General features: G+C 47.7%; 1 protein-coding gene across 1 annotated transcript in view; it reads left to right on the forward strand.

Moving 5' to 3' along the window:
* The window catches only part of ZDHHC14 (zinc finger DHHC-type palmitoyltransferase 14), a 299,328-nt gene extending 295,461 nt beyond the window's left edge, over positions 1-3,867 (forward strand). Inside the window, exon 9 of the mRNA XM_054558371.2 lies at positions 1,581-3,867. Within this exon, the coding sequence (XP_054414346.1) occupies positions 1,581-1,823 (243 nt within the window). The 3' untranslated portion in view covers positions 1,824-3,867. The remainder of the gene's footprint in view (positions 1-1,580) is intronic.
* Positions 3,868-22,688: the final 18,821 nt, after the last annotated feature.

The raw sequence follows: 22,688 nt of genomic DNA on the forward strand, positions 1-22,688 counted from the left end.
CCACTTTGTTCACTTCCATTGGTCACCTAGAAGGGAACGAACTGGCTCTGGACTTAGGGAGTGTGTCACTATGGAGGCAGCCGCAGGGGACACAGCAGCTCCTCTCCTGGCTTCTTTCCAGACCATAAATCTAACAGCTAAAGCTACTCAAGTTCAAAGCCATGGCCTTGCTCCTTATAACCATGTGAAAGACAAGACACATTGATCAATGATACAAGTAACCCAAGTGATTTGCATTTATGGAAAAGGGCTATTTCTCCTGAGAAAGAGTTGCCATTTTATATAAAAGAAAAGAAGTTAGGAAAAAGAAAAGCACACAAGTTTTATTTGGAATGAAGACAATTCACAGGTCACAAAATAATTCATGCTGAAAAGGCCTGCAGAGTTCTTGCACTGTGATATCTTTGAGCCATCTTTATTGTCACACTGCATGCACATATAGAAAATGGAATAGGTCCGTTCTATGTAGCCATTTTCGATTTTCTGAACCACCTAACTACTTGATTTTCTGAACCACCTAACTACTTGTACCCACCTGCAATTTGTGATTCATGGGGCAGTGCCCTCCTTACAGAACCACACACGCTCACAGGCACCAACTCACAGGGATTCTCCTCGTCCACGCTACCTGTGAGCTCAAAGTGACAGCCGCACAAAGGAGCTTTCACAACTTCCCAAACCGTCTCTGCTCCTTGCCTCCTTCCACCTGCTCCCCAGAGGCCCCAGGAAGGAGTTGGCCCTGATGAGAACGGTGCTCCGTGGGTGACCACGAATCCGGCTCAGCCCTCACTCCGGTCCCACGTGTGGCCCAGTCCATTCCCAGCTCATTCCCCTGGAAAGCAAGATCATGGTCTTCAGAGGCCTCCCTCTTCTAATATTTCCTAGCTCAGTGATTGCCGCTGTCCTGTGACCAGCCCTTCTTCCCACCTCACTATGAAAAATTCCCAGAAGCCGGGATCACGACTCACTTGTCTTCATATAATGGATATTTACTTAATATTTATTATCAGTTTCCCCACCTCCAACCCTGTCCCTGGTACACACTTGGCATCATTTATCCAATAGGGGATTGGGAATTTTGGTGAAATGAATCAAGGCTATTCAGAGTCAAGAGGGAGATTAACTTGAATGAGCCAATTTGCTAGATAATTAATGTCTTCAAAACCAAAACCAGAGAGAAGCCCACAGCCCTGTCCTCTGTGGCTTGAAAAAGAAACCCAGCGTCAGAGGAATGAGCGATGATGCCCCCTGGGGCACCCACTGCTGTTGGGCAGGAGGGATGGTCGGAGGGGCGGCTCACCTGGCGAGGTGATGGCTCTGTATTTCCCATGAACATATATGTGACATGTACATAAATATATATACTTATGTTTATAAGTGTTGAATGGTTCCTTCTAGCTATGGATGAGTAGACGTTGGTGTTTCTAACTTCATTCAGTGTGTTAGCGATTGATTACATGCTAGCTATAAAAAGTTAAATAAATATTTTACCATGCTATTAAAGCTTGGACCATTATCAAACACACACAAACACACACTCATTCTGCTGTTTAAAAACTCATCTGTGTTCATTCTCCCAGGAGTGCTCCAGGGAACCACAGGCTTCCCAGCACTTGAAGGCTGAACTGAGCGTGAGTGCCCTGGTCCCAGGAAGCAGGAGGATGCTGCAGGAAGGCGGCACACAGCCTGCATCCGGGAGGGCCCCAGGAAGCAGGGGGATGCTGCAGGAAGGCGGCACACAGCCTGCATCCGGGAGGGCCCCAGGAAGCAGGGGGATGCTGCAGGAAGGCGGCAGACAACCTGCATCCAGGAGGGCACAGTGACCTGTCACTCCGTTCTGCAGAAATTGGCCCAGCAATTGCGTTATGCCCAATCAAAAGATGCTCGTTCCAGCTTTCAAATGTGATGATTTCAGCTTGTGAGGACAATGCCTTGTCCCCACCCTAAGCCAGCAAAATGTGAAATCTCTGTTCTGGCCCAAAATGGCACAAGGGAGGAGTCTTTTCAGAGTTCCACGTCACCCCCCAGCTTACTGCGGCCTTCACCTGCTCTGTCTAGGATTGCCAGCTGTGGTTCCGAGTGAGGAGCAAACCTATTTTATGAGCCATGTTCCTGCGGAGACCTGATGGGCCAGGCCCTCTGTGGCTTTGAAAACCCCTAAGCTCTTCACATCCTGGGCCTGGGCCTTCTTGTCTGACTCAACAGCAAGAAAAATGAACTTGCCAAAATTGGCAGTAGGTGTCCTTGACACAGGGGCTTGTGATGGCATCGCCCAGAAAATGCTGGAACCAGAACTGGTCAGAGACTTTGAAGGGCACAGCCTGGCGGGCTACTCCCCGAGGGTCTCAGGTCTCTGCCCACCCAAGTACCCTGCAGCAAACGCTTCTATGTAACCTGACTTCTCCCTTCAGACCTCAGCCTACAACCATCCTCTTCATGCCAGGAACCAACTTCTTCTCAGCCTCAGCTTAGGGTCTTGAGTTCACTGGAAGGGATCAGGGGTTTGCGTTAATATTATAAGGAATCTTCCCAGAAGGAGTTGCCCTTCATCCATCCACAAGAATACATTGAGTTCATTTAGTTCTTGACCAGGTAAGAAAAGAATAAAGGAGAACAAATATTAAATACTCTTTTCTAATTAATGCCTTACTACTGTTTTGAAGCTGAGCCGAAATCAAATCGATGTTTACATTTTCTATCAAGTACACATGAGCTGTGGGAGTCTAGCATATTCTTGTCCAAAAGAGAGAGACTTTCAAATGAATTCCTATTCCTCCTGGTCCCCTCCACCTATTTTGGAGGTCTGCGTGTGGCGTTGTATGCTATTTTCCAAGGTACCTCATTTAAAAAAAAAAAACAAAACAAAACTGCCTCTCATTTGTTCCCTTAAAACGTCTCTCTCTCTCTCATAAAACTAAGTTATCATTGAAATATTAAACGATCTGAAGCATCTTTTTTTTTTCAAATAAATGTCAAAGATGGTAATAGTTTGTAAATCAGTAAATCCTCTGTCCATCTGCCCATTGTCCATGGTCCTGATAATAGAGCCAAGATGGATTTTCACATGGAAGTGGTTAGTCCATTAATCCAGCCATTAAAAGTAGTTGGGAGATTGAAGATTAGATGGTTTCTGGAGCAATCGAATTTGCAGCTGCCACAAAACTAGATAAATAGCCACAACTGGAGTTATTTTTCGATCTCATAAACCCCAGGAATTACACACAGAATGGAATGAAAAGCAGACAAGCATCTTGTGCTATTGCAGAGACTTTTCTACCCAGGAAGTGTTGAATTTTTAAAAGAAACTTGATATTGGTGATAAAGAGATGAATGAACAACTCTCTTACTTGCCCTCGATGTTTCAAGATGCCTGGTGAAACCGAGAGGCCACATGGCATGTCCAAGGAGACATGCTTTCTAGGTTCTATATGAATAGAGATGGTTTTAGCCTGCAATTTAAAAAAACAAAAAAAAAATGGTTGAAGCCTTGCTAACTTTTTCCCAGAGCATTCTGGGTTGATATTTCACAGTCAAACGTTTTGGCATGGAAAAAAAAAAAAAAAAAAGGCATTTTAAACTCTTAGTGAATTCAAAGCTCTAAATCCAAACAATGGTGAACACATGTATATAACATTTCATGTTTTCAGAGATATGTATGCTTATTTAAGTGCCTTTCATGTTTTAATCAATGTTTGCAGAATTTATCTTAAACCTGAGATGAATTAAAAAATTTTTCTCCTTCAATAAAAACTGCTAATGGCATAAAATGTAAATTTCAGCATTTATAAGGTAGATATCGTCTTGGTCAACAAGATGTAGGGAAGGTGGGAATCGACTTGCACTCGGTGAATATACACGGTGTGGACACCCATCTGTATAAGGATGAGGATTTTCTGATCGTAGATATCCAGATTGCTTTCCTCAGCTGTGGTTCTCAACTGTTTCAATTCTACTTCAGAGCAATGCAGAAATTTAAAAGTCCCTAATCCAGCATGTTCTATATGCCACCTTTTAACACACGCATGTGTGCACACACACACACACACCAGCCTCACCAGATAGGAACTGTGTTTGGCTACTCATAACAAAATCCCCAAATATCAGCAGCTTAGGAAAAGAAATGTCTTTTCTGTATGCAAAACAAGTGCAGAGGTAAGGCAATCCCGGGACATTGTGGTGGCTCTGCGGTGTCATCAATGTCCTGGCTTCCTTCTCTCTGTTCTGCCATTCTTAGCACTGGCTCTCATCCTCAAGGTCACTTCATGGTCACAATACAGCTGCTACAGCGCCAGCCATCAAAGCCATATCCTTAGGTTTTCTATTAAGTACGTATGAGCTGTACATATGAGTCTAGCATATTCTTGTCCAAAAGAGAGAGACTTTCAAATGAATTTCTATTCCTCCTGGTTCCCTCCACTTATTCTGGAGGTCTGTGTGGCTTTGTATGCTGAAAGAAGGAGAAACGGGGAGGAACAAAATGGGTACAGACACTTATGACTGCTCCCTTTAAAGAGCATTCCCAGAAACCTCAATCTATGATTTTTCCATGATCAAAATTAAGTCACATAACCACTGCTGGCTAAAAAGGAGGGTGGGAAGCAGGGTGTTTTAGCTGGGCACATTCCTGCTCCAAATAATATTGGAGTTCTGTTGGTCAGGAAGAAGGAGAAAATGAGCATTCACTAGATAATCGCAATAGAAAATTCCATCTCCTCCATTAGTGCAAGAGTGACACCCTCCAGCTAGAGCTCTGTCATCCTTCTCCTCTCCACTAAAAAGTTCTGCCTCATCCATCTACTGTTCTCTCCCTTTAGAGAGCATTCCTACCTGCTAAAGTAGGCTTGACCCCATCTCCTGCATGACCCAGGACCCAGACCCTTCTCTCCTCCATGACCCAGGACCCAGCACTTAGGCCATTCTCTCCTCCAGGACCCAGGTCCCAGGACCCAGCCCCTTCTCTCCTCCATGACCCAGGACCCAGTTCTTTTATGATCTCTTGCATCTTCAATTTCTTCCCACCAGTTGTTTCTGTAGGCCACCATACCATACTGCTACTTTGAAAACAAAAAAAAAACTCATCTTCCTTGTCTCTCTGTTCATCTTTAAGCACTCATTCCTCTCATTGGCTTGTCTCTCTGTTCATCTTTAAGCGCTCATTCTTCTCATTGCCAGATGTCTCAAGAGTGGCCTGCCCTCCCGTCTTCCATTTCCTCACTTCCCACTCTGTCAGCTTCCCTTCACTGCATGCTTCTGAAATGCGCTCTCCATGATCTCCAGTAGCAAATCCTGTGGCCTGGCTGCATTCTCTTTAACATCCCTGAAGCATCTGACATGGTTGAGCACCCCATGCCCCTGGATCCGTGCGGCTGGCTGTATTGCAGGAGGCAGACAAGCATGCAGTTGGGCATCTCTAATGCTTGTGGGCAATGCTCTCTCCCTTTGGCCTCGGTGACACTGCTGTCTTTATTCCAGCTGACATCTGCTTGCAATCTGCTTCCTTCTCACATCCCACAAATGAGGACACACGGCAAGGCTTGTTTCCCTGCCCTTTGGCCTTTGCTGTCTCCTCTATTCCCCTGCAGAGACTTCACCACTCCAGTGCCTTCTACTCCAGCCTCTTCTGTGGACTCAAGTCTCCAGCACCCATCACCCTCCCAAGGACTAGCCCCACAGCCGAACCAGCTGCTTGCTAGGCAGAAGGAGGTTTAGCCAGGAATCTGGCTCCAGCTTGCCTGCAACTAGTTCTGTAACCTCAGGCAGGTCACAGAGCCCATGGACCTTAGTTTCCTTGGCCACAAATGCGACCGCTTCTGGGCTCGCCATGGTATGCTTGGCTCCATGTTCCCACTTACATATCCCATCACTGCCCCAAACCCAAATGCTTGAGATTGGATTCAACATCTTTCTCCCCAAACAGGCCTTTATTTTAGTTGAAGCTTCCCCAAGAGAGCCCCAAGCTTACAACTCCAGAGAGGCCTTTGATTTCCTTACTCTGTAGATCCAATCGGGCCTCAAGCCCTGTCACTCTTCGTCTACAGGATCCACAAAATCTTTCCCTCTTCTTCACTTTATCGCCACCTTCGCCATCTAACCCAAAATGTTATGATGGCTGCGAAGAGCTCTCCTCCTGCCGGATGTTCCTGTTCCTGCCCATCCCGTACAACCCAGGCACGTGTCTTCCCAGCCATCACCAGGCCCGTGTCAGATCCCAGGTGTCAGACCATCCACAGCTTTTTCTTCCCCATGTGCCCCTCAGACCAGCATCTAAAGCTTCCATAATCTGGCCCCAAATAGTTTCCATTCTTCTTTTCCCTTCTCCCTGTCTCCCTCTCTGGCAATTCAGCCTCCTCCCTCCCTGGCAGAACCCACCAGGTGCTTCCCACCCTCCACGTCTCCCTCTGCCCTTCTCTGCCTCTCTCCGCTTGTCTAAGTCCTTCCTACCTCCCCATTACCAACACATTTCATAGGCGCTGAGGGCCCCCTTTCCTCTGAATTCCTCAAATACTTGCTCCATCACATATTTCTTTAAAATTGAGATATAATTCACATACCATGAGATTAGCCCTTTAAAAATGTACAATTCCGTGTTTTTAGTGTAGTTGCAAGGTTGTGCAAACATCACCACTAACCCAGAACATTTCCCTCACACATTTCATCCTTTTTCTAGACCACCTACTGTAGTTTCTGTCTTCATGTGAATGTCCTTTCTCCCAGTAACGCCTGAAAGCACCATGATGGCTCGAGGGTTTTTGCTGTGGCACCGTGCCAGGCAGGCTCCTGCACCACCGGGGATCGTCAGTGCTCGGGAAGGGGGAGGTAGAGGCGATGAGGGTAACAGAGACAGCCTCTAAGGCATTGAGGACCTAAACTCCCCCAGGGTCCTCAGGGGGAGGTGGAGGTGACAAGGGTAATAGAGACAACGTCTAAGGCATTGAGGACCCAAACTCCCCCAGGGACCTCATGCTGACACCTAAGGGCCTCAGAGAAAAGCCACCCTCCCTTATACTCCCCTCTATGTCCAACTGTGAGGAAAGGCTGCTGCTGTGACGTGAGTCCCTGTGTGGAGTTCAGCTGAGCCAGGAGCCAGTGCTATCTGGTGCTATGAGACCTCCTCACTCACCTTTGCAAGCCACCTGATGCTCCCTGTCCCTTCTTGTGGATAATTTGGGATAAAATTGGGGTCTTAAGTCAATTAAGATTTCATGTAATTCTAATAGAAAAACAGAATGATGGAACTTTCAAAAATATATCATCTGGCTGTGTGCAGTGGCTCACACCTGTGATTCCAGCACTTTGGGAGGCCAAGGTGGGCGGATCACCTGAGATCAGGAGTTCGAGACCAGCCTGGCCAACATGGTGAAACTCTGTCTCTACTAAAAATTCCAAAATTAGTTGGGTGTGGTGGCATGTATCTGTAGTCCCAGCTACTTGGGAGGCTGAGGCAAAAGAATCGCTTGAACCTGGAAGGTGGAGGTTGCAGTGAGCCAAGATCACGCCACTGCACTCCAGCCTGGGAGACAAAAGTGAGACTCCATCTCAAAAAAAATATATATATATATATACACACATACATATATGTGTATATATATATACACATACATATGTGTATATATATATACACATACATATGTATGTGTATATATACACATATATATGTATGTGTATATATATAATCAATAGTAGGATAACTTGGATTATTTGCAGATTGCATGCTTTAAAAATAATTTTAAAATAAAAACCTATTAGCCAGTTCCATTAACAAACACTTGTTGGACATGCGACATAGTATTTGTTCTGAGTAATGGGCATTGCTCTTTGTACTATAGTTGTAATACATATATGTTTTATAACACATGTGAAATGTTCATACTGCATTTTCTATGGCAAAGTAGGTGATGCATACTCTCTACCAACAGATTACATTCCATAAATTGTCTTGGAACTTGGAATATATTTTCCCATGGAAACAAAAATCATAAATGGCTTTTAGACCCTACACCAGTTCACAAAATAGTTTACCTGAAATAATATTAATAGTCCTAGGACCTAAGCAACCCTAAGCATTCCTGAACCCCTAAACTTCTTTGAGTTCTGAGCCCTGAGCCTGGGTCTAAGACCCTCCAGCCCCAGAACCCCCTGGAGAATGTACTCCCCAGCCGCTGCTATTTCTACCTCACTACCAGATAGATTAAATCCATCTTAAGAAACATGGAGCTCATCTGATTTCTTTAAAATACCTACAAACAAGAAAACTGAAAGAAATCCTTGAATTTTCTAATTCCAGAGATTTCAAAATCTTTCAAATCTCCCTTACAATTTATTTAAGGGATCTCTTAAAGAATGAGCATTTCCTTTTTCTTGAAACCCTATCAGAATTTCAGCTGAGATGATTTTCTGCCAGAAATTCTAGATAACTCAGCAGCTAAATCCAACTTGAGTAAACATGGATGACTCAGTGGGGACTGACACATTTTTGTTGTTAATATCCTGGATCAAAATATGCAGTATGCTTTGAAATATGCCTAGGTGACACATGTTGAAAAAAATTATTATTATTTTGTGAAGCCTTTTAGAAAGCTTTCCTTGAACTCATCAACACACTGGAAAGGTACCAGGGAGATGATGACAAGCAAAGGTTTTTTTTTTGTTTTGTTTTGTTTTGTTTTGTTTTTTGAGACAGAGTCTCACTCTCGCTCTGTTGCCCAGGCCAGAGTGCAGTGGTACAGTCTCAGCTCATTGCAACCTCTGCCTCCCGGGTTCAAGCGATTCCCCTGCCTCAGTCTCCCAAGTAGCTGGGACTACAGATGTGCGCCACCACGCCGGCTAATTTTTGTACTTTTAGTAGAGACAGGGTTTCACCATGTTGGCCAGGCTGGTCTTGAACTCCTGATCTCAGGTGATCCGCCAGCCTGGGCCTCACAAAGACTTGGGATTACAGGCGTGAGCCACTGCACCTGGCCTGTGGCATCTGTATCTTCTAACTGAGATCTACTCTGAGGATTGAAAAACAAATTTTTTTTTTTTTTTGTGACAGAGTTTCCCTTTTGTCATCCAGGCTAAAATGCAAAGGCACCGTCTCGGCTCACTGCAACCTCCACCTCCCGGGTTCAAGCGATTCTCCTGCCTCAGCCTCCCAAGTAGCTGGGATTGAAATTTAATCAGTTGGGTCAGTGTGGCAGCTGTGCTCAAACACACTTTCTGGAGATAATGAGAACAGATGGCTTCAGAGGCCACCAAGGGTTGTTTCCAACCCATCTTCTCATGGAAATGCCGAATAGGGTTCACCATGTGCTGGATAACAACGACAGGTTGGCAGTGCTGAGGCCACGGCGAGGCCCTGTCAGCTGATGCTCTGCTACCTATCAGGACTCCTGGTTCCTTGCCTTCTGCAGCTGTCCTCCTAAGATCTAGGTGAACATTGACTTTATGCAATAAAACGCAATCCCAGAGCATGATGGGCGGTAACTGAACGTGTAAATGTGAAGGGCCCTTTCATGAAGCACAGAACCCACCTCCAGTTCACCTGCAACGCTGTTGTGGATCTCTCTGCCTGTCCCCCACTCTTCTCAAGGCACCCCTCCCTTCCGTAACATACAGGATGTTAACTAGGAACCTCATGAAAGGGAGCCGGTCACCTCTGGACATGTCGGCTCCCCTGCAATGGGAACTTCCTCCTGACCAATGGGGTTCTGTATGTTCTCAGGAACTGACACGTGAGCTTCCAGCCAATGTGGCTGAATTCTGCATTATTAATTTCTGCATTATTAGAAATTCTGCATGATGAGAAAGAAGGGACTGGCATTCGTTCCCACCAAACACCTCCTTGTCAGTTCATCCTGCTCAGCATCTGCTCGGAGAGGTCTTCCGCAGGCCCCTTCTTCAGCACCCGTCACCTGCCAGGGAGGAGACGAGTCGCTTGGAAGTGTTTAGGGGGATGGTGCTTTTTCTAAGAGGGGAGCAGAAGAGCTTTTTCTTTTTTTTAAACAGAATCTGCTTCCATTTTTGTAACCCATGGTAACAAGCTGAACTACATTCAACGCTCAGTGTTTTATGTAAAAGCCAGTGAGTGCCCATATAACCCACAAGAAGACGCCAGACATGATTTGCCTCTAGACTGGATGCTGAGGCGGTTTGCAGCAGCAAGCGAGGATGAGGGTGCCCTGGAACAGAGGCAGGGGAGCTGCAAAGCCAGGACCATGCCCTCAAGTCACCCCAGACTGAGCAATCTCCTCCATGGGGCGCAGGCACACCCAGAGAATCCCACGTGGAGAGTTGCTCCTGACTCACAGGCCTGGGCCACCCCTGACCACGATGGGGAGGATAAGCAGTGGTGCCCTCACGTGAATATCTCGGGTTTTTGACATTTTTTATTCTAAGAAATAAAAGGAGAAAACTCCCTGCTGAGTTGAGTCACAGAAAGAGCATAATGACTTCTGCACACGCTCGTGATCTGTAGACCTCAGCCCAGCCCGCCCTGGCTCTGGATGCACACACAGGAATCTTGTTCAAGGTCCCTCCAGTGGCAGGAAATCACTTTGAAGACCACCTAACTGGGTCTCCCACCTCAGATCCATGCCCTCCACGGGTCACAAAACCAGTGCAGTGGGCACAAACCACTGTCTTCTTTCTAGATGGAAGGGGTGAGAACAGAAGGATGAGAACAGGAAATGCCAAACTGCTTTGCCTGGAACAAGGAGAAACAGGTCCTGGGTCATGACATAGATATATTTTCTTATCATAGCCAAAAAGAAAATCTGAAAAAACTGTTCAGTTCACCCATTCCTGCCCCAGCTTACAAAAGAGAACCCCGGAAACCAGCGAGCTGAGAGGTTCCTGCCCCAGCTTACAAAAGAGAACCCCGGAAACCAGAGAGCTGAGAGGTCATATCCAAGGTCACAGAGGTGGCCGGGACAGAGATGGCACAGAGTGGAGGTCAGCCCTTCTCAAACCATGAGTGACAAAGAACAATATTTACTGTGTTAAAAAATTCCTATTCATTGCACATTAGTACTTGTATAAAATATAATTTTTAAATTACTGGGGAAAAAATTTAAATAGATAACGAAAAGTCGCACTGTTTCATGATTAGATACATTAGACATACTCTGTCCAGTTGCTGTAGCTGTTTCTAAACACATATGCCATCTCTGTATTATCTCATCGGGGACCAGGATCAAAACAGTTGCATGGGGCTGAGCTGCACATGCTTTGAGTAGCCTCGTGTGCAGTGGAGGATTAACCGTGTCCTTAGAGAGGACTGGCTTCTGTCCTCTGCTAGTCATCTTTAAGCCCTTGCAACTGTCTGCGTGGTAAGAGTCTCTCTGCTTATCTGGGGGGTTGGACCTGCCAGGCAGTCTGTGCTGGCCATGTGGGTTATGGCCCCAAGGATCAGCTTGGTCTCTGGAGGGGCTGCAGGCCCAGGCCAGCGGTGGAGATAACCAACCTGTCCCCATGACCCACCCCAATGAAAACTCCAGGCCTGAGGCTTGGGTGAGCTTCCCTGGTTGGCACTATTCCATGCCTGTTGTCTCATCATTGCAGGCAGAGATGGGCCCTGTCCACACAGCCCCTCTGAGAGAGGACAGCCAGAGGCTCTGCACCGGCATCTCAGACTCCACCCTGTGTGCCTCTTGCTTTGGTTGACTTTGATCTGGATCCTTTCACCGTAATAGAACTGCACATAGAAAGGCTCTTCGGAGTTCTGTGAGTCTTACTAGCCAATTATCGAACTGAGGGTGGTTGTGGGGAGCCCCAACCTTACACTGAGTGTCAGAATTGAGGGTGGCCTTGGGGGCTCCTGAACTTTGCACTCTGGTACAGGCAACTGCTCCCAAACTGTGTTCTGAGGGTCCCCTAATGATTCACCAAATCTGTCATCTCTCCCACCCACAAGCCAGAGCCTCTAAAATGCTGTGGTGCAGACACTGAAGGTCTTGCTCGTAGAGAAGTGTGTTATCTGAGGGCCGGGGAGTCGCCAGACATCACAACTTTAGCAACCTTTTTAAAAAATGGTATTAAGCAGCAAAGAGCAAGAAGCAGAGGACAAGTAAGTCTTAGTAGGAAAATGAAGAACAGCTGGCAGGATAAATCACTGTAAACATAAAGCTAATTCCCTTAAGTGCCATTGTAGACCTAGACCAATTTGTTAGCTAAAAAAAAAAAAGAGAGAGAGAGAGAAGAAAACATGGCTTATACTTTGGTTTGCTCTGAACACTGGCAAATTTAACATATTCAGAAATATTTAAAATTAGGAGTAATAAAGAGAGTTGTTTGGGATTTTTTCGTCCTAATTTTCTAGGGAAAATGATAAAATCCTTAACTAAAGAAATACACTGTTGTCTTTGGGAGGCTGAGGCAAGCGCATCACGAGGTCAAGAGATCCAGACCATCCTGGCCAACATGGTGAAACCCCTTCTCTACTAAGAATACAAAAAAGGCCGGGCACGGTGGCTCATGCCTGTAATTCCAGCACTTTGGGAGGCCGAGGCAAGCGGATCACGAGGTCAGGAGATCGAGACCATCCTGGCCAACACGATGAAACCCCATCTCTACTAAAAAAAATACAAAAAATTAGCTGGGCGTGGTGGCGGGCACCTGTAGTCCCAGCTACTTGGGAGCCTGAGGCAGGAGAATGGTGTGAACCTGGGAGGCGGAGGTTGCAGTGAGCCTGAGCCGAGATCGCGCCACTGCACTCCAGCCTTGGTGACAGAGAGAGACTCCGTCTCAAAATAAATTAAAATTAAAATTAAAAAATAAAAAAAACTACAGAAAATAGCTGGGCGTGGTGGTGTGTGCCTGTAGTCCCAGCTACTTGGGAGGCTGAGGCAGGAGAATCACTTGAACCCAGGAGGCGGAGATTGCAGTGAGCCGAGATCATGCCACTGCACTCCAGCCTGCACGACAGAGGGAGACTCCGTCTCAAAAAAAGAAAGAGAGAGAGAGAGAGAGGAAGGAAGGAAGGGAGGGAGGGAGGGAAAGAAGGAAAGAAAGACATTGTTGCTGAAAAATTTCAAGAGGTGCTGCAGGCTTCAGCAATTTAAGATGTTAACTAATAGCAAGAAACAGAGGTGCTTGGGTTTGGGTAAAACCCTGAGCTTGGAGTGGGGGAGGGAGGCGGTCCTGCAGCCTACTGGGTGTGGGAGCCACACATCCATTCTCTCAACGCCACTTCTTGAAAACCACCCTTGTCTTCTCATTGTTTGAAGACATGGCGGATTGCTTGGTTGTGAACTAAGAGCTAAGCCACACTCAGTGGAGGAAGCCTGGGAACCCTGTGGTTGTGCACACCCAGGAGACCTGTGTGGACACCTGTGTGGCTCCCCTTGCATAAGGAATTGTTTCCAACTCAGGTTCTTCAGGATCTGAAAACTATCGTCGTGAAGGTCACATGCTAACAAGAAACCAGGGACATCCTGTAGGTTATGAATGGGCAGCGAGGCAGGCCCGCAGGGGGCATTTCAGAACTCCCCACATGACAAGGAAGTAGCTTCTGTGGGCCCCGATCTCCATCACTCTCGGCTTCTCCCGCCTCCCCTGTGCCCAGGCCTGTTGGCAGCAGAGCGGAGGCAATGCCTCCAACGTCCTTCAAAGCAGCAGGTCTCAAATGTTGAGGCATGAGAATCACCTGGAGGACTGGAGAGAACACAGGTTGCTGGGCCCACCCACAGAGTTTCTGATTCATAGGTTTGGGATGAGGCCTGAGAATGTGCATTTCTAATAAGTCTCCAGGTGAAATCAATGGCACAGGTTTGGGAACATACTTTGGGAACCACTGCTATAAATAGTGGCAGGTTGGTCTGTTTCCATGGACAGGGAAAGAGATGGCAGGTAGTCAGAGTGATGGAGTCCCTGGGAAGAGGAGGAAGACAAGGGGGATGGATGCCAAGGCCGCTTACATCCATCACCACGTCAGGGCTTTGCACCGAGGTTGTATAACTGTTGGCCTAGCCAGACCTCACTATGGGGAAACCAAGCAGGAGGAAGACTCCACTTCTCTCTCTCTCTCAGTGGGTACTGAGTAACACAGTGGGCCACGTGTTGGCCAGGTGCTGAGAATCCACAGGTGAACCTGACCCAGTCCCAGACTCCTGACTCCTCAAGGAGCTGAACAGCCTTCAAATTATAAAGCCCCAAATCAGCAGATAACCCAACAGCGACCAGTTGGTACTCAGGCAGCAGTCAGCCCGTCGGCAAGTGCTGGAAACGCAGGATTTACGCTGACGACGTACACGGTGTGCACCACTTGGGCCTGGGAGGACTGACAGCACGGTCACAGACGGTCATCCTTACAGGATTTGCACCAGGTACCCCCTCAATTCTTTGCTGTGCCACCACCCTCCACCCACTGAGTCTGGGGCCCCTCTTGGGGATCCTGGCACAGCCCAGAAAATAGAAGCTGATTCTTACCTGGAGCTGCCAGCAGGCTTTTGTGAAACCAGAGCAGAGATTGTAACAGGAAGAGAAAAGCCCCTTTGAGTCTGGGTATAAATAAAGACCTGGAAGGATACCAGCAGCCAGTTTCCTTCCACCACCCAGAGAAGAGCTGAGAATTCTGTCTGGACTGAGGGAAGGAGATTTTCCAGCGGCAGATGGCAACCAGAGAGGGAAGCCTGCCCCCTCCAAGGGTTTTGGAGGAATCCGAGAGTGGAGGGATGGGACTGTGCCTCTTGGGTTGAGTCTAAGGACACAGCTCGTCGCCCAGCTGGCATGAGAGCAGCTGGTGGAAATCAAGGAAGGCCAGGTAACGGCCGAGAAACAGAGGGAGTCCCTCACCAGCTCCCAGCTGCTCCGTCCAAAGCCCCAGACAGGCAGAGAAGAGCAGCTGGAAGTGTCCTGTGCCCGGAGCCATGCCCAGAGGCGCACTCGGTTACAAATCAGGGGAAAGGTCCTCACCACTGCTCCTTCCTTCTCCCTGAGCCGTGCCCAGAGGTGCACTCGTGTACAAATCAGGGAAAGGGTCCTCCCCACTACTCCTTCCTTCTCTTAGGGAAATGTCCTAATAGACTGATTTTTGTAAGAGGACAGCACTTTGCTGCCATAGGCACAAAATCTTCTGAGCCGACACACAGATCCGTGATGTCTACTGTGTGAGCAGCACCTGGGGGCCGTGGGGGTCCCTTCTCCACAGAGGCCACTGAGCTGAAGGTGATCAAGGGCCAAGGCATCTTCTCAGATGAAGGGAAGCATACACACAGCTCAGGATGAGAGGGAAGCTCTAACTCGATGAAGGAAATGGCTTAGATGAGGTTACCTAGAAATGCCTGCACTGATGCTTCCCACACAGCGTGGAGCATGGGGACTCAGAGCTGGAAATCAAGTAGTTATCAAAAGCAAGTTTTTTCGCACCCACATGTGTGACTGTCACATTCATAATTGTCATAAAGAGGCACTTGGTCCCTGGCCACGTGGAGTGTCTACCTCAGTAGTCTGTGGGGCCATCCCAGGGCAACAGTGGCTGCTGCCCACGTCTCCAGCCTCTGCGCCTCACATGCGCCCCCCAACAAACTTGCTCCTGGGGCCTGGAACCCCCTTCCCAGTGCCACGTGCTCACACCCTCTGCCCAAGTTACTGTCTCTCCTGAGCACCGTCCAGCCCTTTGCTTTGCTTTTTGACTCTTCATGGCAGTTTTTGCTTGCTGATATTATATACAATGTTGAAGTTGTTTATATTCTGTCTTCCCTAATAGAATACATAACTTCCATTTGAAAACAAGGACTTTGTCTTGAATCAGGGGATATGTTTCCCAGTGCCTCGAGCACTACCTGGTGCAGAGTAGATGCTCAATGTTTACGGAATGGATGAAGATCTTAATTTAGAGGAAACTACATTGCAGCGAGCCAACTGCTCCCTGCCGTCATTCAGAAGCTGTGTTTGCTGTTCTTGTCCGGCCAGCCTTGGCTCCAACTTGAGAAAGCCCATCAGGGTGTCATTTCCCTACTGAGCTCACCCCAGTTCAAGAAATACCAATATCCTGCGTTTGTGAGAAGGATCTTACTTTTGTCTAGTTTATGGATTTTTTTTTTAGCACAGTCATCATAATTGCTTGGGCCTAATGGTGTGTAAATGCTGCTAGCTAGTTTGAGCTCCAAAAAAAAAAAAAAAAAAGAAAAAGAAAAAACAAAAGCAGCATCAGCCAGTGGGAGAATGAAAAGAAATGGCTGTCTTCCATCTCCATTTTAAAGCAGGAGGAGCTCGCCATCATCACCGCCGCCCAACAAGGGGAAATATTGAGCAGACGATTCACCAGATGCTGAGCAGACTGCAGTTACCATGGAGTCGGAGCGGTGACAGACAGTTGCTGTCTGTCCAGGATTCAGGGGTGGTGACAGCACGGTGGGATAGCCCAGCCCTCGGGTCCCCTTCCACCCCCGCACCCTTCTCGACTTCTGCCACCTGGTTAAGGCCCTTTCATGACTCATTGTCCACTGGCACTCAAGGAGAGGGGAATAAATAACCTTAAATCAGCCTTTTATTTCTGACAGGGTCTTGCTCTGTCGCCCAGGCTGGAGTGCAGTGGCACAATCTCAGCTCACTGCAGCCTTGACCTCCCAGGCTCAAGTGATCCTCCTGCCTCAGCCTCCCAAGGAGCTGGGACTACAGGCATACAACACCACACCTGGCTAATCTTTGTATTTTTTGTAGAGACAGGGTTTCACCATGTTGCCCGGGCTGGCCTCAAACTCCTGAGCTCATGCAATCTGTCTGCCTTAGCCTCCCAAAGTGCTGGGATTACAGGCAAGAGCCACCATGCCTGGCCTAAATCTGCCTTTTAAAATGAGCATGGCAGCAGCTGTGGTCCCAGCTGTGAGGAGTAAAGAGATAAGGTTGACATTTTCCCTAAAAGGATGTTTGGGATAATCCCTGGCTAGACCAGAAGCTCTCTCTGGGCAGGAATCTGTGCTCCATAAACATTTGCAGAATGCAAAGGAGTGAATGAGCCTCCCCATCTGCAGGCCCTCACCTGCCACCCTACCAGTTCCCTGCCTTCCTTACACTCCGTCCTGCACCAACCAACTTGCTCCCTTCCCTCCCTTCCTTACACTCCATCCCGCACCTGCCACCCTACCAGTTCCCTCCCTTCCTTACACTCCGTCCAGTACCTGCCACCCTACCAGTTCCCTCCCTTCCTTGTCACTCTGTCCAGTACCTGCCACTGCCACCCTACCAGTTCCCTCCCTTCCTTGTCACTCCATCCCGTACCTGCCACCTACCAGTTCCCTCCCTTCCTTGTCACTCCGTCCCGTACCTGCCACCCTACCAGTTCCCTCCCTTCCTCGTCACTCCATCCCATCTGTCCTCCCCGCTGGCCAGGGTCCTCCTGAAAAGCAAACCCAGTTATGTATCTTCCCTGTTTGAATCCCTGATCACTCGTCCTCAAACCCTAGACTCCAATAACCCTGAAATGCAGCTTCCCCCACCCCCCCACGTGCCTTCACACATCCACCCCGTCTGCCTGGAACTGCGTGTCCCCTCCCTGCCCTTGCCCCATTCATGTCTCCCAGGCCTTCGATGATTCCAACCTCCAACCTCCTGAGAGGCTCGTGGGCCATCTCCTCACTGCCTCCCAGTCCAGCCTCCCCTTCTCTGTGGGGTGGAGCCCCCTCCTGAGGCTCTGCTTCATGGAAATGCAGCGCTCTCCTCCTGTGCACTCTGTGTCAACCCGTTCACCTGTCCTCCTCCTCTAGTAGCCTCTGAGCTTTTTGAGGGTACAGAGAGAGTATCTTTTATCTGAGAATCTCCCATTTCTGGCATATAATAGCCACTCAAAAAGTATTTTTTTAATCAGTAAGTGAATGATGAATGTATGAGTTGGTTTTGTTACATTTTTCATTTATTCAAGATGATAGAACCACAACATCCGAAGTCAATACTTGAAATAATGGCCAAAATATAATTATGAAGAAACACTGGTCACTACACACCTATTAGAATGGCCAAAATCCAAAACACCAACAGCACCAATGCTGGTGAGGGTGTGGACCAATAGGAACTCTCATTGGCTGCTGGTGGGAATGCAAAATGGTACTGCCACTTCAGAAGACAGTTTGTCAGTTTCCTACAAGACGAAACATATTCTTACCATATGATCCAGCAGTCGTGCTCCTTGGTATTTACCCAAATGAATTGAAAACTTCTGTCTGCACAAAAACCTGCACACGGATGTTTATAGCAGCTTTGTTCATAATTGGCAAAACTTAGGAGCAACCAAGATGTCCTTCTGTAGGTGAATGGATAAATAAACTGTGATACAGCTAGATGATGAGATTATTCAGTGCTAAAAAGAAATGAGCTTTCAAGCCATGAAAAGACATGGAGGAAACTTAAATGTATATTACTAAGTGAAAGGAGCCCATCTGAAAAGGTTACCTACTGTATGAGTCCAACTGTATAACCCTCTGGGAAAGGCGAAATTATGGCAACAATAAAAAGATCAGTGGTTGCCAGGGGTTGTAGGGACGGAGGGGTGAACAGGCAAACACAGAGGAATTCTAGGGCAGTGAAACTACTCTGTATGACACTGCAGTGGTGTACACAGGTCATACATTTGTATAACACCAAGAGTGAACCCTGATATAAACTGTGGACTTTGGGCGATAATGATGTGTGCATGTAGGATCATCAGTGTAACAAATATGCCAATTGGTGCAGGACGTAGATGGTGGGGGAGGCTGTGTGTGAGTCCCAGCAGGGGATGTATGGGAACTCTCTGTGATTTCCACTCCATTTTGTTATGAACCTCAAACTGCTCTAAAAAATATTTTAATTTAAAAACAGGAAACACTGGCCGCATCTTCAAGAAAGTAATGATATGACATTAATGATTAAAGCAAATATATATACACCAAGGATGAATCGTGAAACCAACTAAGGACATTCCCATGTGCCTCAGCCATGAGAAGTCACAACAAGTGTGACTGTCCCATGGGATGGGCTGGCACCGATCCTGGCATCAGGCAGCATTGGTAGGCTCTCTTTCCTACAGATTAGCCCCCCTTGTTAGTGCCTGTTCCTGTCTGCAGACAGGGCTGTTGGGATGTTATGTTAAAGTCCATCACAACTGTGAGCTGGCAGTCAGGAAAATCAGTTCAGGATATCCTGGCTGGGGCTATTTTAGACTCAGTATCAGTGGCTTAGTTTCCTTTGCCGAGTAAAAGCCCTATTTAGGGCTGCACACACCCCACTGGTTCGGAAGGACTTCAGGGGATCTTAGGAGAAAATGTGTTTGAAAGATACAGGAAACGTTCTACTGCTTAACCGGGAAGAAATATACCCGAGGCTTGATAGCTTGATGTCCTTCGTGTGTTATCTGCCTCAAGATTGAGCAAGGAAAGAAAGGCCTTCCTGCCCTGTGCGTCTCCTTAGAACAGCTTTTCTAGGACCTTTGCAGTCACCAAAATACAATCTCTCTTATAAACGATTGGCTTTTCCTTGAGTCCCAGGTAGAGCATTCTTCTTACCCTATGGTGCTGTGTTCTTCCCATCATGTCCTATGGTAGTTTCTGCTCTCGGGAGCCCTGTATTCATTGTATTCATATTCACCACCAGCCAGCAAGTGTTGAGGGACATTTATTCTGTGGTCTTCAACTGCCGACTTTAAAAGATGATACAGTGGTTGTGGAAGGTGACTGAAAAGTTGGAGTGAAGAAACTGGACCTTTGAAAGGTTTTCCCATGATTCCAATACATTCCACTGGGCTAATCCCACCCCAAGGGTGTACAGAAAACAACTATAGACACGGAAAAATGGGGAAGGAGCCAACAATGCAGTACAGAGCCCCACATTCCCTGGAATTCGCAATTCCTCTCTCCAGTGAATCGGCACAGAAAGGAAGTAAATACATTTGCCAGGACTTCAGTTAGCACTTGCTTGGGTGCAAGTGACAGAAACCAAACTCGAAGTAACTTAAGCAAAATAAGAGGGTTCACTGCTTCACAAGGATAATCTATAATCAGACCCAGCTTGGTCCAGGGCCCCATCTATGTCAGAAGGACTTGCTCTTTCCGTCTCTCTTTCCACCTTTCAGCGCTGCGCTCCTCCTGGCTGACTTCCCATTCAGATGGTCTCAGCCCTCAGAATGACAAAATAGGCACCGACAGTTCCAAGTTTTTGTCCTCCCAGGCAAGCAACCCCAGTGAAAGAGAACAGGAGGGTTCCTCCCTCCGTGCGCCAAGTTCTGCAACCCAATCTCACGAGACCTGCTTGGGTCACCTGCCCAGCCCGGAACCAATCCCTGGAGCTCAGAGGATACCAGGAGATCTGCTGCTCCAGAACTAAGCACCCCCCACCTGCTGCAGAGTGAGGAGTCAGCCCCCTCAAACCTCATGCAGAGAGAGCGGGACAGGCTGGCTGCCAGTGGAAAGTCAGGGTGGACTGGCCGTGGGTGACAGAGCAACGGTCCACTGCACTTCCCTTGTGCACAGCGGCCTTGGTATGATGCTAGCGAGTAGAGAGGTCAGGCAATACCATCACTTGGCCATCTAACAAGGGCTGGCAAAGGCTGAGGCGTAGAACAGGGGCTTTCAGAGCAGTTGCCAAACCTCGGGCCTCGCACGGCCGTCCTGTGCACCTCCCTGGCCCCCACGCTGTCAGCCACAGGGCTCCTTCTGCCTCTGCAAAGCTCTGCGGCCTATGCCCCCTTCCTGTGTCCACCCCCTCCTTGGTCAGCCCACGAGCACCGGCGTGAGCTTCCTCGGCTGCAGTGACAGGGCAACACCACCTCAGCCACTCAACACAACACAAGCGCGCCTCCTTCAGCTCTCCTTGAATCTGAGCTGGCCTGTGACTTGCTTTGACCAGCACAGCGTGGCAGGCCAGGTTTCCATTAGCAACCAGAACACTCAGTTTCCACTAATCCTTTACTATAATTTTAATGAATGCGTAAGTTAAACATTAAAGAATTGGAGAAACTGGTGCCTGAGTATGGGGCTGGAATATGAAATCAAAATGAAGACCCACCTGGGTTTTCTCAGATCCTGAAGTCTGATCAAATGATAATAGCATTGCTATATATGCACGTCGTACCAGGACCCACTGAAGATTAAGAAAGTTTCTGAGACTCTAGAGAAAGCTTTCCAGACCCTAGACCCTAATTAAAGATTAGATCTAGGCCTGGTGCAGTGGCTTACACCTGTAATCCCAGCACTTTGGGAGGCCAAGGCGGGTGGATCACCTGAGGTCAGGAGTTCGAGACCAGCCTGACCAACACGGAGAAACCCCATCTCTACTAAAAATAGAAAAATTAGCCAGGCGTGGTGGCAAGTGCCTGTAATCCCAGCTACTTGGGAGGCTGAGGTAGGAGAATGGCTTGGGCCCAGGAGGCAGAGGCTGCAGTGAGCCAAGATCGCACCACTACACTCCAGCCTGGGTGACAGAGTGAGACGCCATCTAAAAATAAAAACTAAAAATAAAGATTAGATATAGATTGAATAAAACACTCCTGTTTAGATATAGATTGAATGAAATACTCCTATTTGTAAGTGCAATTCCACACAGCATGGAACTTAAAATAAACATAAACACTAGAAAAAAAACTTGCAACTTTGAGTTGGTCTGGTGAGTTACTCCAACTTTGTCCCTGTAACTGGTTGCACAAATATAAACTCCTTTCTTTCCCAGTCTGTCTACATCTCATTATCAGACTGCAAGAAAAAGCAGCCGAACCTTGTTCTGTCCAGGAACAGCAGTACAGCAGAAGGGATGCTGGGCCAGCTCCGACCTCGAGCTTAAGGGGCTCGGCAACTCTGCTTTAGTTCTCTTGGAGCCCTGAGCTGCCTCCTGAGAGGCTGATGGAACAAGGCCCCAGCAGGTCCCCAGCCAATCCAGCCACCCAGGCTGAGGCACCAGACACTTGAGTGAGGCCACCTGAGGTGTTCCAGTTCCAAACTGAGGTCCCAGATGAATGCTGTCAACACCTGTGGAGCAATGACTCTAGCTAACACCCCACAGAGCAGAAGAACCTCCCCTGTGAGCCCAGCCAGCTTACAGAAATTTGAGATATAATAAATCATAGTTATTTTATGCTAGTAACTTTTGAGATGACTTGTTACACAGCAATAGAAACTGAGACAACATATAAATCCTACTTCTCCAGCCTCGTGCCCTCCCTGGCACTCCATACCCTTGGCTCCATCCACACACCCTTGAACACCTCCTCCTGATGTGCCTGACAAACTCCTACTCATCCCTCAAGACCCAGCTGAAACCTTCACATCCTTTGACGTCCTCCCTAGTCACTCCTTCTCACTCCCTGAAATCCCTTCTTCCACCTGTTCCTTGGAACATTCCTTTATTAGAGCCTCCATCCACAGAGAGTTTGCTTTTTCTTTGCTTTTGTCATGGCCGCCTCCGCTAACTAGCCTGTGGTTCTGTGAGAGCAGAGATGGTCTCCTATTAATCTGTGGACCTCCAGTTCCTGATTAAGTGCCTGGTACATGATAGATACTCAACATATATTTGAAAGAACGGATGAATAAACATATGAAAGAAAATGAAGGAATACAAAGTACATTGTTGTTTCTTCACAAGCCCTCATCTGAGTCTAGATGGAGACAGGGAGGCAAGTCTTAAAACTTGCCTCCATCCCCACTTATGGCTTCTGTTGAGCACTCTCAAATGTGCGCTTGTCTACAAGCCCGGGGACATGAAGGAACGGGTCTTAGCACAGCTCCTGAGCACCTTTCACCTGCACT

The sequence above is a fragment of the Pongo abelii genome, chromosome 5 (genome assembly GCF_028885655.2).
Source record: "Pongo abelii isolate AG06213 chromosome 5, NHGRI_mPonAbe1-v2.0_pri, whole genome shotgun sequence".
Classification (NCBI taxonomy): Eukaryota; Metazoa; Chordata; class Mammalia; order Primates; family Hominidae; genus Pongo; species Pongo abelii.